Source organism: Silurus aristotelis (assembly GCF_946808225.1).
Source record: "Silurus aristotelis genome assembly, chromosome: 28".
Taxonomy (NCBI): domain Eukaryota; kingdom Metazoa; phylum Chordata; class Actinopteri; order Siluriformes; family Siluridae; genus Silurus; species Silurus aristotelis.
In genome coordinates, this window is record NC_139601.1 from 13,654,440 (window position 1) to 13,671,519 (window position 17,080).

Sequence of the window (17,080 nt, forward strand, 5' to 3'; positions counted from 1 at the left end):
GCACTTTGAGCACAAGCTGGGGGACAGACTAGACAGGGTGCACATCCAGGGTATGGCACAACTGCATAGACACTCACACACTTTTGGAAATGCCAATCAGCTCCGCACACACAGAGTTTATGTATAATCTACACAGAAACATTCTAAACTCCATCCCTGAAAGTATGAGGCAAACACTCTAACTACTAAGCCACCATAACCCCCAATCCCTGCATGATGTTTTTTTTTTTTTTTATTAAATTTGTATTATTTGTTTCATTAAATGTGATAAAATAATTGTATATCCTTGACTACATCACTGCAATGGAAAAGTGAGTTTTTCAAAGCCAATTCAATTTGTCTTCTTCCATCATGATCAAGGAGCAAGCAATGCTTGTACTGTACAGAAAGTCTGTATAATTAGATAATATATAAAATCAGAATACACTTACCCAGGTGGACTGCTGTTTCTCAGCAGGAACAAACAAAAAGGCTTGTTTACCTCTACATTCATCTAACTGTCACATTTGATTTGTGCAGCGTTTGAGCGTACCTGTACTGATTTGAGGTGCTGTGCATTCAATAACATCTTACAGATGGCTATAATCTCTTTTACTATGTCTTCCATACATAGTACGCACACTTGCAACCTGCACACTTTAATACAACTCAATTTCATAGTGCTCCCCAGCAATTGCAGTCAAATTACGTTTTTTATATTGACAATAACATGTAGGTCTTGAATATGGCCTTGCTTGTTTGCTTGAAGAAATGTCCTAATATGTCTCATAATCTAATGCCTTCGTCATATGTCTCAAACCAAATACGTGGATTCAAGCAAAACTAAGTAAAAATAATTTTGCAAAAATTCTATCAAAAAAAAATCTAATTAAAATTTTAAATCAATGCAAAACTGTACAAAGAATTAAAGTTAAGTGATAAAATTTCTATTTATAACCGTGATGGCTACTGGCTTTATAGAGTATATTTGATGTCTGTCACCTTTGAGTGAATTTACTTTTCTCGATAAAGGCCAATGATTAAATTGACATGTTTAACGAATCAAATTCTAGATAGAAATAAAGATAAAATGTTCTTGTGCAAACTGTTCCTGGCGTCAGAGCCAGAGCAAAGAAATTAAACATCCCTGTCAGTACGATTGGTTTGGGAATATTTAAATATAAACATCAGGGAATCACAACTAATTACAAACAAAAAGCAGTAGAAACAGCAGTCACATGGAATACAATACACATTTAACTGCACCATAAACATCTGTGTTCCTACATCCTTGAAATCACTGAGTTGACAGAGATTTAACATTTACATAAAGCCATACTACTAGGAAACATTGTACTTTGGTCAAAATATTTTTTTTTGCTTTTTGGAAATAATCCAACTCATCATTTAAAAAAAAAAGGAAAGTTGTGTGATCCCAAGAGCACCTTATAGTAAAGCACAGAGATGGCTGCATCATGATAAAGGGGAGCTTCTCTTGATATAAGTAAAACATTTACTCGCATTAGCCAGGAAACTGACTCTTGGGGGTTGATGGACTTTTAGACATGAACATGACATAGATGACCCAGGAATGCTGATAAAATAGCATCATCTAATATCCAATAAGATCTTGTGGATTTGAAATTGCATATCCATCAGATGAACCATAGGGAATAGAATTTGCCTTAGGTATGGGCCAAAACTGAAGCAAAACACTTGAAACTGTAAACTCACAGCTGCCAAAAACATCTTTCAATTAAATGATGTATATTGATCACGTGTGATATCTGTATATCTTATAAAAAAAAATTATTTTTTTAAATACTTGCTGTTTATGTTCATGAATATAGCATTTCTGTGGCCTAACGTAAAAAGACATTCTTCTTCCTCTTGTTCTTCTTTCGGCTTCTCCCAGTAGGGGAAGCCACAGCGGATCATCCGTCTTCATACCCCCCCCCCACACACACACACACACACACACACCCATCCTTCACATCAGCCTATTTCAACAATCTGCAAGTCTTCCCTCACCACATCCATAAACCAATACAAAAATAGCCTGGAGGTATATTATAAAGTATATACAGTACAGACCAAAAGTTTGGACACACCTGCTCATTCAAAGAGTTTTCTTTATTTTCATGACTATGAAAATTGTAGAGTCACACTGAAGGCATCAAAACTATGAATTAACACATGTGGAATTATATATGGAATTATATACATAACAAAAAAGTGAACTAAAAATATGTCATATTGTAGGTTGTTCAAAGTAGGCATCAAGAGAATGCCAAGAGTGTGCAAAGCAGTAATCTAAGCAAAAGGTGGCTACTTTGAAGAACCTACAATATGACATATTTTCAGTTGTTTCACCCTTTTTTGTTATGTATATAATTCCACATGTGTTCATTCATAGTTTTGATGCCTTCAGTGTGACTCTACAATTTTCATAGTCATGAAAATAAAGAAAACTCTTTGAATGAGAAGGTGTGTCCAAACTTTTGGTCTGTACTGTATGTATATTGAGTGTATATTACTTACTCACTGAATTAAAACATTTTTTTAACAGGTTAAAATATACGCGGTTTACATTTACCTGTCAGCAGGGCAGATTAAACATTTTAAACATTACCTGTCAGCAGGGCCTCCGGGCCGAACGTATGTAACTACAAGTGGACGAGTCTTGTGCCAGTCTTCATTGGAGCCTCCTTTATAAAACATAAAATAATGGATTGAAACATTGGGTCATAATAGCCTTTATTTAATACAGCATGCACCAAAGATATTGATACCATAGCTTTTGCCTGAAATTGCTTAAATTAAATAACATTTATTTTCAAAATCTAGATTTAACACTAATAACATGTGTGTATGCACTTACCCCGCATTACAAAGCCAAAACTATTGCCTTCCTTCTGTAAACAAATCTCGATTGTCTTCGATATAACACCTGAGGTGCTGTCTGGTACTGGAAAAAAAAAAAAAGAAAGAAAACAGGACGCAAACAGCGCCAACACACGTTGTTCATTAATTTATCATGTTTTACTGGGGCAGGTGGCCAACCTGGAAGACAATTCAGTAGATAAACCAACACAAACAGGAAGGTCAGCCAAGATCACTGAGCTTATAAAATGGCTAATACATCTGCCAGACATGCGATGGCCCGTGGAGGCGCCTTTTAGAATTTTACGATCACAAAATTTAAACACGTCCTGAAAAGGGCACCAGGTAAACAACCACATGCGGACCAATTTATTACAGAAACTTGGTTGCCTTTATAGCCCATGTAGTGATGGATGATGAATGTATCTACAGCTGAGTGCCCACTACAGAGCTATAAAAAAAAAAAAAAACGGCCTTAATCCGTTTAAAGTTTTAATGCTCTATCGACAATAGAACTGAACTCGGGAAGTATTTTCCTTTTGTACAAGTTATGGAGTTTTTTTGTCAAATAAAACACATCTGTTATTTAAGAAATTCAATACTAGATGAGGTGTTATGATGCTTTATTATTTTTAGATATCAGCATGTTTATTTTATTCTTCTTATATCACAATTTACAAACAAATCCAATCTCATTAAATACTCGAACGCCACATCATACTTTTTAATCCAGCTACAATTACATCTAATGTGGAATTTTATCAGGAGGTATAAACTGTTGTTTGTTTATAATGTATTAGTACAAGCACATTAGTATAAACCTATTATTTGTCTTGCAGCTAGAACTTCTACATGAGCTGTTATTTCTGAAACTCGCTCAACACTGACTAATTAATTATTAATTAATAAAATTGAGTATTCAAACATGAAAATTATTCAGAACCCCAACTTCTGAAATTGGTATACAGTATATGCACAGTATTTAGTAATGTTTATTCTATTTTAAAAGCAGTATGTTTTTGTTTGTCTTTTTATCCATGCACATGGACATCTAATGTGGAATGCTATCAACTATTGTTTCCTCATCAGTTCCACTTCTATTTCAATCTTGAAAAAATGAATACAGCTTGTAATGTGATGCAAAATCAAATATCATAAAGTTATTACTATGGAAACAAAAACATACAGTATAAGACCAAGCACATTAATATAAACCTTTGATTTGTCTTGCAGGTAGAACTTCTATAAGAGCTGCTGTTTCAGAAAATGACTCAACACTGACCCATCCAAATTGCGAATTTGAAAGTATAAGAGTATACGCAGATTAAAATATACTGTAGTTACACTTTAAATGTTCAGGAAAATGCTAAACATTGGGCAATCTGTTTCATCACTTGTTAGCTACATTAGCCTTAAAACAAAAAAGCTAACTTCAGCTGTTAATGTACTGTCTGGTTCACTACATCGTTAAATAATGAAAAAATGTGAAAGATAAATTTTTGATGAACCATTCATTTATACAATTATAATTACAATCACAGCGGATGTGATTTAAAAGTCCTACACTGCCTAATCATGGTTTTTCCATAAAATAAAAAAAATCTATAAAAAATGTAATAACAGAATAAATAATTTATTTAATGAATATTTCATTTCAAGTTTATACAGAACTCCAACTTAACCCCTGAAATGGTTAAATGTGTGGCATATAAGTACAGTATTTATTACTTAATACATAGACATAGGAAGAAGCACAATGCCACATGACAAGCAAAGACACAATACTCTACTTCCTACCGGCTGGAGGCAGCTCATACTCCACTTCCAGCACAACACGCTCGCCCACGTTCTTCAGCAGGCTGATGATCTCATCATGACGCAGCTTAGTCAGATTGATGCCGTTCACTGACTTTATATAGTCACCCACGTTCAGCTGGTCACTCCTGGAGCACAGTTTGTGTAGGATTTCATTCATTATTGTAGATAGTACAGCATAGTAAAGTCTGGTCATCTGTTATTTAAATTAAATTAATTTAAATGTATTTCAATGCATTAGTTCTTCCGTTTGTGTGAGTTAAGAGATTTTGGAGATCAGATATTGCTCTTTTCTGTTGAATGGAAAGTGAGTCTTCCAGAGTGAGAAGTCTTTATCTGATATTGAACAAGCCAGAGGGCATAAACATATGCTAATTTAGATGCTAATTAGAGAAATGAACACTGTTTATTCACATCGTCCTTTGGGCTTGCATGACCTAGCATAGTGATGCTTCATCAAAATGTGTGAGCAATCCAACTTCCTTCATTCCAGCTATGGGGAGTAACAACATAATCCTTATCACTGAATTCAATTCTGTTTCATTTACTTCACTTAGAAAGCTATTTATATGCTAAAACGTTCATCATGTTGAGTATGTGTATTGAAACGGATTATTTTATGGCAGTAATGGTATGTTACCATTTTATTACATTAGGCGTTTTTTTTAACTGATTTCAATCCAATCCATTACTATCCATTATTTGCCTAAACACATTGTGAAAGATTCACATGGAGATGATTCTTGGCACGGGGAGGGACAGTTATGTCTCTATAGGCAGTTGGTAGGTGTGTACACAGACAGGGATGACTACAAACATATACCTGTAGACATACAGGGATAAGTACATGCAGAAAGGGATAAGTGTAGGGAGAAAAGTATGAGTATAGATATACAGGGACGAGTATACGCAGAATAGGATGAGTGTATGGAGAAACATATGACTATAAAAAGAACAGGGATGAGTATACGCAGAATAGGATGAGTGTACGGAGAAACATATGACTATAGACAAAGAGGAGGAGGAGTGCACCCAGACAGGAATGAATGTAGACAAATACAAATGTGTGCACACAGATGTGGTTGAGTGAGGGGCAAATAGGGACGTTCGAACACTGACAGGGAGGTTCGTAGGCAGATAGTGATGTGTACAGAGAAAGAGATAAGTGTAGCGCATATTTATGTGTGTATACAGACAGGGATGAGTGCAGGCGGATACATAGGTATACACAAGAACCTGGGGTCAGAGCAGAGGGTCAGCCATGGTACAGTGCCCCTGGAGCACAGAGGGTTAGGATCCATGTTCAGGAGCAAAGGGGGGGCAGCTTGACAATACCGGGGTTTGAACCTCTGACCTCCCAGCACCTTAACCACTTAGCTACCACTCCCCAGGTATTATAGACAGACAGGGCAAATTTTGACAGATATGAATGACTTGAGAAAAGAGAGAAAAATACATGGGGACTGAGTCCAGATTGACTGGGGTTTTCTTTTAAGGTTATAAAAAAGCCTTCTTGCATTTATGTTAGCAAGGAAAAAAAAAGATTTAAGTCTAGTCAAATTAGCAGCATATTGGCGCCATACCAATACATTATGCCAGGATGAAAGTAAAACCCTTTAACTGGAGGTTTTATATTTTATGTTCATTTATGTAAGTGTTAATTCAACACTGAATTGTGTGGATTTTATCACAAATTTTGCTGTATGTGCACACGTGTGTGTGTGTGTGTGTGTACATGCCACCTGGCTGCAAGGCCTCCTGGTCTGAGGTTGGAGACGCGAGGTTTGCCATCTTTGTCTGTTCCACCTGAGATGGTGAGGCCCAGTGTGCTGCCCTCCTTCTTAATCAGCTCCACTAGCGTCACCCCCCGCAGCTCTTCTGCCCAAAAACACAAGAGCCAAACACAGAGCCCGAGCCAAAGACCCAGAGTCAACAACACAATAATAACAACAACAACAACAACAATAATAATAATAATAATTATTATTATTATAATACAATGCAACATGACAGCAGGCAGTCATTAACCCTTACCCCCTGTACACATGTGGGCTACTTATAATAAAATCCCACTTTTAGTGCAGAACAGAAATATGTGATATTTACATTCTCAAAACTTTACGCATAACATGACTCACTACTGTTTATTCACTACTGTAAAGCTTGACTATCATTTTTTATGCACAGATTATATGAAATTACAAATGTGGCAAGGGTATTAAACATCATTCAAGCTATATAAAGAGAAGTTAGAAAAGCACTTAGAAACTGAAGATAGACTGTAGACAGACAAACTCCACCCCCAACCCCCTTGAAAGAGTGGAAATGTATAATTGTTTATGATAAAAAAAAAAAAAAAGGTTTACATAGAAAATAACAATACAGATAACAAGACCTTTCCATGTGGCATTGAAGGTAAAAAAACTTCTTTAATGGACAAAACTTTCACTGATTGAAACTACAGGTTTTTCCTCAACAGTTCACATCCTGGAAACTAAAAGCAAATAATGACTTTTTAGTAGTAGGGCTGTTAAAACAAGTGAGATACCAGCATGAGAGTAGGATTTTAATTATCAGCAAACTCAGGATTTGCCTTCGAATTGAGATATGCCTGATATTCCCGGTCAACCTGTAAAACCTAATTACAACTAATTATGTGCATTTGAAGAGGCAATAACTCTTCCAAGCAGCATTCCCATAGAACTAATTTTCTGTTTCTGAAAAACACTCAATATTCCTAGACATGATAAACCACAGATTCTAATCCCAGGATTTGCATCTGAGAATGAATTAAAATAAACATTTTATTAAATGGCAAATATTGGATGGCTGTTTCACAAAGCTTGGAGGGGCCGTGATGGTGTGTATTGTGTGTTTAACCACAGAATAAACAGCTCTTGAAACAAAAAAGCCATTAAGCCTGCAGTGTGCTTGCATGCTCACTTCACCAAGCTTTAAATATTACCTTTCCTCAAAACATGAAAAGGGAGCTGAGGTGCCTGGGACCATTTAAACTCAAGTTAAAAACAATTAAGTCTAAAGTACAATGAAATATTTATTGCTTCCAAACTTTATTTTAATGCACCCAATATATATTTGATAAAATATGGTATTTAAAATTTCGATGATCTGAAGAGATTGTAGCACTCTTCAGGAGAAATGACATAGGAAAGAATTTCATATCGATTTAATAGTTATTGTTATGGCATTTGCAAAAGTAGTGGCTATGCTAGATAAAGCAGGATCTGAACAAATGACCAAAATGGTGTTTTATTTTATCATTATCCTACTATACAAGTGCATTTTATTGTCCATTCTATAAAATAAAGTCAAGGCAAAGCAATTTAAAACCCATTACGTTTTACTGTCAACTCAGCGAATCCAATTATGACAAGATGGTCAACTGCTCGTTTAATTGAGCTGGCCTGGCATTGAGCTGAATTATGTCTTCTTATGCCTGGTGCACTACAGAGAAATTCTTGCACTGTTTAAAACAGGACAGTGACTCAGACAGACACAGAGCTATGTAAAGAAACCTAGGGGAAACGCTGTAAGTAAATCGCCAGTGGTATGCATTAAATTCCTAAAGCTCAGGATTTCAAACAAGCAACTAAACCATCATGGCAGGAAGCGTGCTGAAATCCGTACAGCACTATGGATAAACGTCCTCAAAGATCAAAAGAACGAAAGAAAGAGAGCGGCAATAACACTGAATCATGAAAGTTCAGGGAGCTGGAAGAAAAAGCACAAAGAGCTTAATACACTATTAAAATATCAAAATTATCATCAGAATAAAAAAATAAAAACGGTTGAAGAACCTATTGAGCTGTATGAATGTGTGGTCTCTGGTTTGCTAACAAATCTTCACTACATTTGACAAAAACAAAAAAATTACTCTGTAGATAGTATTTTGTAAACGATATACTATAAATTTAGCAGAAAAACTCCAACCAGCTTAGTACAGAATCCACTAATAAAAGACCTCAAATTCCACCTAAAAAGTAGTGATATACACATTCCATGCCAAAGCCCAAAGACAACAGGAACAAACCCAGACATCCTGTAAATGAGTGACCAGTGAAATAAGACAAATGTTTTGAAATGGAAAGCATCTTTTTATGAATCTTAAGAGAAGAACTAAGAGAAAGAGACTACGAGAAATCGATAGACAGACAAACTGTATATGTGTGGTGTGTGTGTGTGTGTGTGTGTGTGTGTGTGTGTGTGAGGAGAGGGGGGCGGGTGGGGGTGGGGGGTTGTTAGTGTACCTGGGATGCTCTGTCTTCTGGAAATAAGGGAACTGTCAGGCCCTGTAGATTCCTTGTTGCCTTTGGAATAAGGCCCATCATCTGACAAGCAAGAAACACATACACATGTTACAAATTGAGAACCAAAGACCTGTTTTCCTTGCTTTAAATAATAATAACAAAAAGACAGGAAAAGAAAAGAAAAGAAAAGAAAAAAAAGGACTTTTAGAAAGTTCTAATTATATATATATATATATATATATATATATATATATATATATATATATATATATATATATATATATATATATATATACGCATGAACCGGGTACAGATTTGCACAAATGCCACACCAGAAAGGGTTATGCAAGACCACTTACAATGATGGGACCATATTTCTTGCCTTCAATTCAAGTGACAGACACTACAAGTTATCTAACATTGCACTCTATCCACAGCAATCAGGCAGACACACTATACTGATGGAAGATCAAAGCCAGAGGCACAAAAGATAAAAATGGAATATACAAAATGCAAGAAACCAAAACTCTCATAAAGAACAAGTAGAAGTTCCTTATAAATGTGGGATTAAACCTTTAATTCAATGTTGAAAATGGTCAGGTGTCCACATATTTTTGGAAAATACTGTAGCCGACTCAACAAATCATAATAAAACCATTCAGACTGCTGTGGTTTTAAACTGCTGAGTCTTTATGAGGACGTGCTTCTCCTTCTGAACAGATACATGATTAATGTGCACCACAGTTTTCATTGCGTTTTAACTTGCTACGTAAATTAATACTCCCCGTGCAAGCCTCAGGCCTGCCATCAATAAGCATTTCCTAGAGTTTTCATAGTGCTCTTAGCTAAGCTCTTCATCTGTTACTTCATAACACCTGCAGGAGAAACACATCATTAATGAACTCTGAAATAGTATCACCTGGAGCCATCACAGTTAGCGAGTGCTCATGTGATTCTTGGAGATGAGTTGTGAATTTGCAAAACATACCGAGAACTCATGCAGGAAGAAATGAGACACAGGTAAAAAAAAATTATAAACCTTGTGGTTGAGCAAAACAGCAGAGGCATTTATAGCCAGAGAACTTTTCTTCTCTTTCACCCAGTCAATGACAATATACTATAGGTTAATACAAATGGCCATTGAATCATTTTAGTCTAGTGTCCAATCAAGTTTAACTTAAAGAATAGTGCTAATTCGTCAATTCATCCATCACCTTGTCCTGTCATGTATTTGTGAATATGAATAATCCATCATATTGCAGTGTAAAAGCTGATGATAAACACCCTTGGGAATGTTCCATTACACTGCAGAAAGCACAGTAAGGTGTCAAGTTTGCCTCCCTAGAAGGCATGGACTGCTATTCTTTTAACAATAGCAAGCTAAATATCAACATTTGTCAACTGTGATTGGTTATATTTGATGAATTAATGGCTAATGGCCAGTTAGACTAGAAATGATTCTAGTAGCAAATACCTGAATAGCTGTATATAAGTACATTTTGCTTTATGTATAATCTAATATTGTCATGTTCAGTTAAAAAAGCTTGCACATATTCATTTCGTTACACATTTTAGTTGAATTGGAATTTAATAATATTGGCTGAGCAGCAAGTCAAGTTTTAGTTAACCTTACAGCTAACACATTTTTAACTGTTATACATAGAAATCTTTGACAATAAATTCACTTTTTACAAACTGTTTACTTTTACTTATGTGCAATTTTTGTGGTTGGATACACATGATCTATAAATTCACTTAGGTATAATTTGTCTTTGTATTTCAAAAAAAGTGTAGCGAAAACTATTGATCCGATATTCTCAAACTCAAAATTTCCACCAACACCTGAGAAGCCTATATTCGACCTATAAAAATTCAACATGTAGCATAAAAAAAAAATAAAAAATTGAAAAAAAAGTTTCACTACACAAAACACTGCACTTTACAGTGTATTGTGCACTGCTAAAAAAATTTGTAATTCAGTAATGTTATATATATATATATATATATATATATATATATATATATATATATATATATATATATATATATATATATATATATATATATATATAGGCTCATTACTAGTCACTGGTCATCTACCCAAGTGTCTCTTTAAATAGCATATTTAGTGTTATAATGTAATGTAGCATCATAAAGCATTATTTTTCTGTACCCGAATGTACAAAATACAATGAATTGCCTGAGTCACATTTTCAACATCGTCTCCGATCAACACACATTCATTTACTTGAGTGGGTAGAAAATTTCCATTTTATTAACATGCTTGAAATATTGGCTAATGGGGTCTCTAATGGGGTCCAGTGTTAAAATAATGAATTGCTCCACTGACAGGGAATAAGACTTTTCAGCACTTTGACTAAGACTTTTGCACCAAAACCACTTGGGTAAAAAAAAATTATATACAGCCAGTTTAAAAATAATGATCCCAGAATAATAATCTGCAGTTGCCTTATTATTTATAACACAATGATGTTGAATTCTAATTTCTGATTGGCCAGAAAATCATTGTAACATGGTAAAACATGTTTTGGGCTTACTTGCTACACACAAACATAACTGAATAACTATAAACATGTTCATTCATTTTTTTTTTATTAAATACATTGTAAAATGATCAACTTCAGAATGATGAAAGCAAATGCAGTGGATCGGCCTTCATTAAAATTCTGTTTCATTTTGAGTTTCTAAAAAGCCTGTAGTAGTGTGTCAAATCAAACGTCTATCTGAAATTATTACACACCGCAAGTCCATAAAAATGTGCATTGCATGATATCTTCATTGAAATTCCAATATAGTGTTTTTGGCTTGCCTACTATTAATTACATCTAGCTAAAAGACCAAGTGTTTGGTACTCATAGTCCTTCATGCCCAGTGCTTTCAAGACAAGCTCCATAAATATACCCCCTACTATCATATTAGCACCCCCAGAAGGTTGAACTACTGAACTGGAATGTGATGTGAGCTATCGATGAACTGGAAAGATCGCAACATCAGGAGTGATAACATTTCTGTTTAGCAGGCAAAACTATTTTGCAACTGAACAATAAGGACTGATGTCTGCTTTCAGAACAAGCACAGTGAAGAAACAACTTTTTCAGCATGTTGTTCTATAGTAGCCCTGTCACCCATTCACTGATTCTCTGGCTTTGAACCACTTTTGGTAGGATCTGACCAGTGAGGAAACCAGGAACACCTCATAAGACCTGACATTTTGGAGATGCTCTAAACTAGTCATCAACTAGTCATCAGAAAGAGAGATGGATGGATGGATGGATGGATGGATGGATAGATAGACAGCCAGCCAGCCAGACGGACAGACAGATAGATAGACAAATGGTATATTAGTAAAGTTAAATGCTTTAGAAATCACACCAGTTTTAACAGATTGTCATAGAATATATAGTAAAGTATATCTGAATGCTTCCATACACACACTACACTACACATCTCAAAAAAGCTATTAATTAGGTCACTCTGTGGATACTTGCCACAGCTAAGGTCAATCGTATTCTGCTGACAATAATGTGATGTGCGAGTGACTAAGCCTGCTAAATTATCAGATCATTTCAAGAAAGACCAAAGACTTAAAGTTTTAATAGCAATGAAGGAGCAGACGCTGTGCGAAAATGCAAGGTCTTCCCTGAAAGAGATGACGTCTGGATAGGAGCATATGTTGTTCTAGAATTTGGAAATACCTTGTAGCATTGATGGTGCCTTTCCAGATGTGTAAGCTGCCCATGCCACACGCACTTATGCAACCCCATACCATCAGAGGTGCAGGCTTCTGAACTGAGCGCTGATAACAACTTGGGTTGTCCTTATCCTCTTTAGTCCGGATGACATGTCGTCCCAGTTTTCCAAAAATAACTTCAAATTTTGATTCATCTAACCACATAACAGTTTTACACTTTGCCACAGTCCATTTTAAATGAGCCTTGGCCCAGAGAAAACACCTGAGCTTCTGGATCATGTTTAGATATGGCTTCATTTTTGACTTATAGAGTTTTAGCCGGCAACGGTAAATGGCACGGTGGATTGTGTTCACCAACAATGTTTTCTGGGAATATTCCTGATCCCATATTGTGATTTCCATTACAGTAGCATTCCTGTATGTGATGCAGTGCCGTCTAAGGGCCCGAAGATCACAGGCATCCAGTATGGGTTTCCGGCCTTGACCCTTACGCACAGAGATTGTTCCAGATTCTCTGAATCTTTGGATGATATTATGCACTGTAGATGATGATAACTTCAAACTCTTTGCAATTTTTCTTTGAGAAACTCCTTTCTGATTTTGCTCCACTATTATTCACCGCATCATTGGGGGAATTGGTGATCCTCTGCCCATCTTGACTTCTGAGAGACACTCACTTTTCTGGCCTCTTATTATTAGCTGTCCCAACGTTTTTGGAATGTGTAGCTCTCATGAAATCCAAAATAAAGCCAATATTTGGCATGACATTTCAAAATGTCTCACTTTCAACTTTTGATATGTTATCTATATTCTATTGTATATAGATTGAGATTTGTACATTTTTGCATTCCTTTCTTATTCACAAATTGTACAGTGTCCCAACTTTTTTGGAATCTGTATATATATATATATATATATATATATATATATATATATATATATATATATATATATATATATATATATATATATGTGTGTGTGTGTGTGTGTGTGTGTGTGTGTGCGCACTGTATGAATGATATTAGTGGCATCGCTCAACAGTCAGATTAGTGAGTGGCACTAACATGTCTCGTCTCGCTCCTTCACTCCACAGATACTTAGTCATATCAGCCGATGAGAGGCTTCAGTCTAATCCGACTGCCTGGGGGTTTTGAAAATCCTCCCCAGTCACCTATCAAAGATTTAACTGTGGCATGCTCTATACTAAACTCATAAAATTTGGTTGTAAGGTGAGGTTCTCACAGGAAGAAGATTCTCAAAGTCATATCAACGTAGGCTTGAAGAGAAAAAGACATGCACAATCTAACCAGACTTCCAGCTTTATTATCAAATAATTGAATTAATAATTTAGTTAATAGTACTGGGTGATGGGAGAACTGTCTTGAAAACCAGTAGCACAAAATACTGTAGGAATATACCCCAGACAGCACTCCAGTCCCTCACAGGGAACTGTATACACCTAGGGATAATGTAATGTTATCCCACCTACTAGTATGTTTTTGGAAAGTGGGAGGAAACCCATGTAGACATGGTGAGTGCATGTAAAACTCCACAGTAAACCAAGCCTCTTATTGAATACAATGTGTAGTCTTATATATAGCTCCAATTTTTGCCATTTATTTTCAGAACCACCAGCCACATTGGGAATACTCGTGCACGTACTCAAGAGCTTCAGTTAATTTTGACATCAAACATGGGGGAAATGGGATCTCACGAACAACACAGAATGGTACAAGAAAAACAAACACGACTCAGTAAGTGGCAGCTCTTCAGGCGTAAACACCTTGTTGATAAACATCAGAGGAAAGATGCCAATCTAGCTGAAGTTGACAGAAAGGTTGTAGTAATCTAAGTAACTACACCTGACAACCATGGTGAGCAGAAAAACATGTCAGATTTTAGATCTTCGACACACAGATGCTAGGCTCAGAATTTGGCATTCACTACATTGAGCCAATATGCCTTGTTTAAGTAGTGGTGATGGTGAATGTCTTTTTGTTTTTGCTTCCTGATATCAGCATGATAATATACCATTTCACAAAGCAGAAGGCACCTCAAATTGATTTCCTAAACATTACAATGAAGTGTACTTCAGTGGCCTCCATAGTCACAAGATCTAAATCCAATACAACACTGTTGAGATGTAATAGCATAGCACCTGCAGCTGAAAAATCTGCAGCAATTATATGATGCAATTATGTCAACATGGACCAGACTCTCAAAGAAATGTTTCCAAATCCTTGTAAAATCTGTGCTATAAACAATTTAGGCTGCTCTGAGACGGAAGCAGGTTTTGAGGGTATATGAAATTCATAAATTAACATATTATATTGAAATATAACTCAGAATTCTTTACATAGATATAAAAGAGTTACATGACCAGAAATGCAAACTATCTCATTAATGCTAAGCTTGTGCAGGCAATAAGATACTTTGCATGTTAATATGAGTCCAAATGTCAGATCTACACTTTCATCTTGCTCTGTCAAGAACATATGAATAGATAAACTTGTGAGTTAGTGTTGTAGGAATGTGTACTGTATGTCTTTCTTATGCATAAAAAATCCACCTTTTAAAAAATATCATTAATGCAAATGCATTTAAAATGCAAATTTTTGAACCTAACTGGGCACGTTCAAAGATAAAAAAGAAATAAAACTGAATCGAATGCAATTATTTTTTTTAATGCAATACTGTTTTAGTATCCTGTACCATTGTTTCACTGCTTTTGTTTTATTCATTTTAAGAGTGTTGTGCTTTTTCTTCATCAAGACTTTCACCTTAATTACCCTACATTATCAGCCCTGAACAGAAAGAACTAGTGTCAGAGAAGAAGAATGCACCATGATGGACACAAAGTAAGCAGAACCTAGCCTTCACACTTCTTAAGATATCAAACACATATAAACACACACACACACACACACACACACACACACACACACACACACACACACACACACACACAAATGAGCTTCACACTCCTCACAGGTACTTAAGCTGGGAATTACAGACCTACAAAATGTTCCAGGCAATAAACATCATATTGTATGTAGCTGGTTAAATATTGTCAAAAAGAAGATCCCGGAAAATATTTTACCACAGAAACCGTGTCAAAGAGTTGCGGTCTATTGGTTCAGAAAAGCAAGAAATTCAAAGGTCAAAAAATTACCTCAACAAAGTTGGAATCAGAAGCAAAATCATGCTTTCTATTAAATGTGTCTTTTCAGGGGTGTGACTTTTAATTATGATCCTATTGACCATGGCAATGCAAAAAAGATTGTGAATATATCTGGCATATACTGTAGTCCAATCTATGTAGCGTTAGGATAAGCTTTAGGATTATAATAAACCAATTATAAAATTGCAAAACCTTTTTCTAAAAAAAAAAAAAACTAATTTTGTTTCTAAATGTTGTCATTCTGCTTACAGATGTTGCTTTGTTCAAAAAACATGCTTAAAATTAGCTATTTGAAATCAAAATGAAGATACTGTATAACAATATTTATACTTCCCTAAAGTATAAATCCCTATTAATAATATGAATAATATCACTATAATATATTTAAAAACATTTCTGTCAAAAAGATATAAACAGTCCTTCTTTCACCACTATCTCCTTTTTTCTCCCTCACCCTCTAAGACACACACTACAAAAACGTGTTATGTTACAAAAAAAATGAGGCAAGCGCAAAACCCTGCCATCCGAAAACTTGTGAAAATCTCAGAACCTTAAAAATGAAGTCTTACTTATTTCCAAAGCTATAAATTATTTAGGTGTGTATATCTGATTTTTTTTTTTATTCCTGCTCGGGCCAGGTACTCGTGATTACAGCAGATGAGGAACTTTAGGGCTTTGTGGTTTTTACGACTGAAGTAGTTCATACCCAGTGAAGGTTTTGAGGTGTTTTGAAATCCATTGTGAACAAAAAGACATTACCACGACAACCAAGATGTAAACAGTCTTAAACATGGACGAAGAGGGACATCTGAGGGACTGATATAATCGGTTCTCACTTTTTTTTTGCCTAGGAACCATACAACAAGCAAATAAGCAGCCTCATAAAACTGTTATGCTGAGATGTTTTTAATCGTATGCAAGAGGCTAGAAGTTATAGTCAAAACCAGACAAAATGCATGGACAAAGAGTTGTATCACATAATCTCGCAGATATGATCATATTTATTATGAATAATTTTAAACACCCTAAAATATAAACATGTTAAGTTTTCTTTGCATGAGTTGGTTTTCTGACTCTAGTGTGACATCATTTTTGGATTTTGGGTTTTAAAATCATATAACACAGTTTTGGTAAACAACATGTAGAGTTCCATACTCAGGAAGCTAGCAGAATGCACCAGGATGCACCATAAGGTACTGTTTAGATTGAACTGAGGTAATAAGATATTAAGAAGTTCCTCGT

The 17,080-nt window shown here is 35.5% G+C and overlaps 1 protein-coding gene and 1 long non-coding RNA gene across 17 annotated transcripts in view; both read right to left on the reverse strand.

The window, feature by feature from the left end:
- LOC310722228 overlaps positions 1-17,080 on the reverse strand; it is a 439,622-nt gene that overhangs the window by 78,507 nt on the left and 344,035 nt on the right. The window lies entirely within an intron of this gene.
- The window catches only part of grip2b (glutamate receptor interacting protein 2b), a 189,593-nt gene that overhangs the window by 49,952 nt on the left and 122,561 nt on the right, over positions 1-17,080 (reverse strand). For 10 of the 16 annotated variants that reach the window (XM_083534404.1, XM_083534409.1, XM_083534407.1 and 7 more), the window contains exons 2-6: positions 8,946-9,026; positions 6,420-6,555; positions 4,660-4,805; positions 2,861-2,947; positions 2,612-2,687 (exon numbers count right to left, since the gene is read on the reverse strand). In XM_083534404.1, the coding sequence (XP_083390530.1) occupies positions 2,612-2,687; positions 2,861-2,947; positions 4,660-4,805; positions 6,420-6,555; positions 8,946-9,026 (526 nt within the window). The remainder of the gene's footprint in view (positions 1-2,611; positions 2,688-2,860; positions 2,948-4,659; positions 4,806-6,419; positions 6,556-8,945; positions 9,027-17,080) is intronic. The other 6 variants (XM_083534411.1, XM_083534408.1, XM_083534403.1 and 3 more) reach the window with 1 other exon arrangement.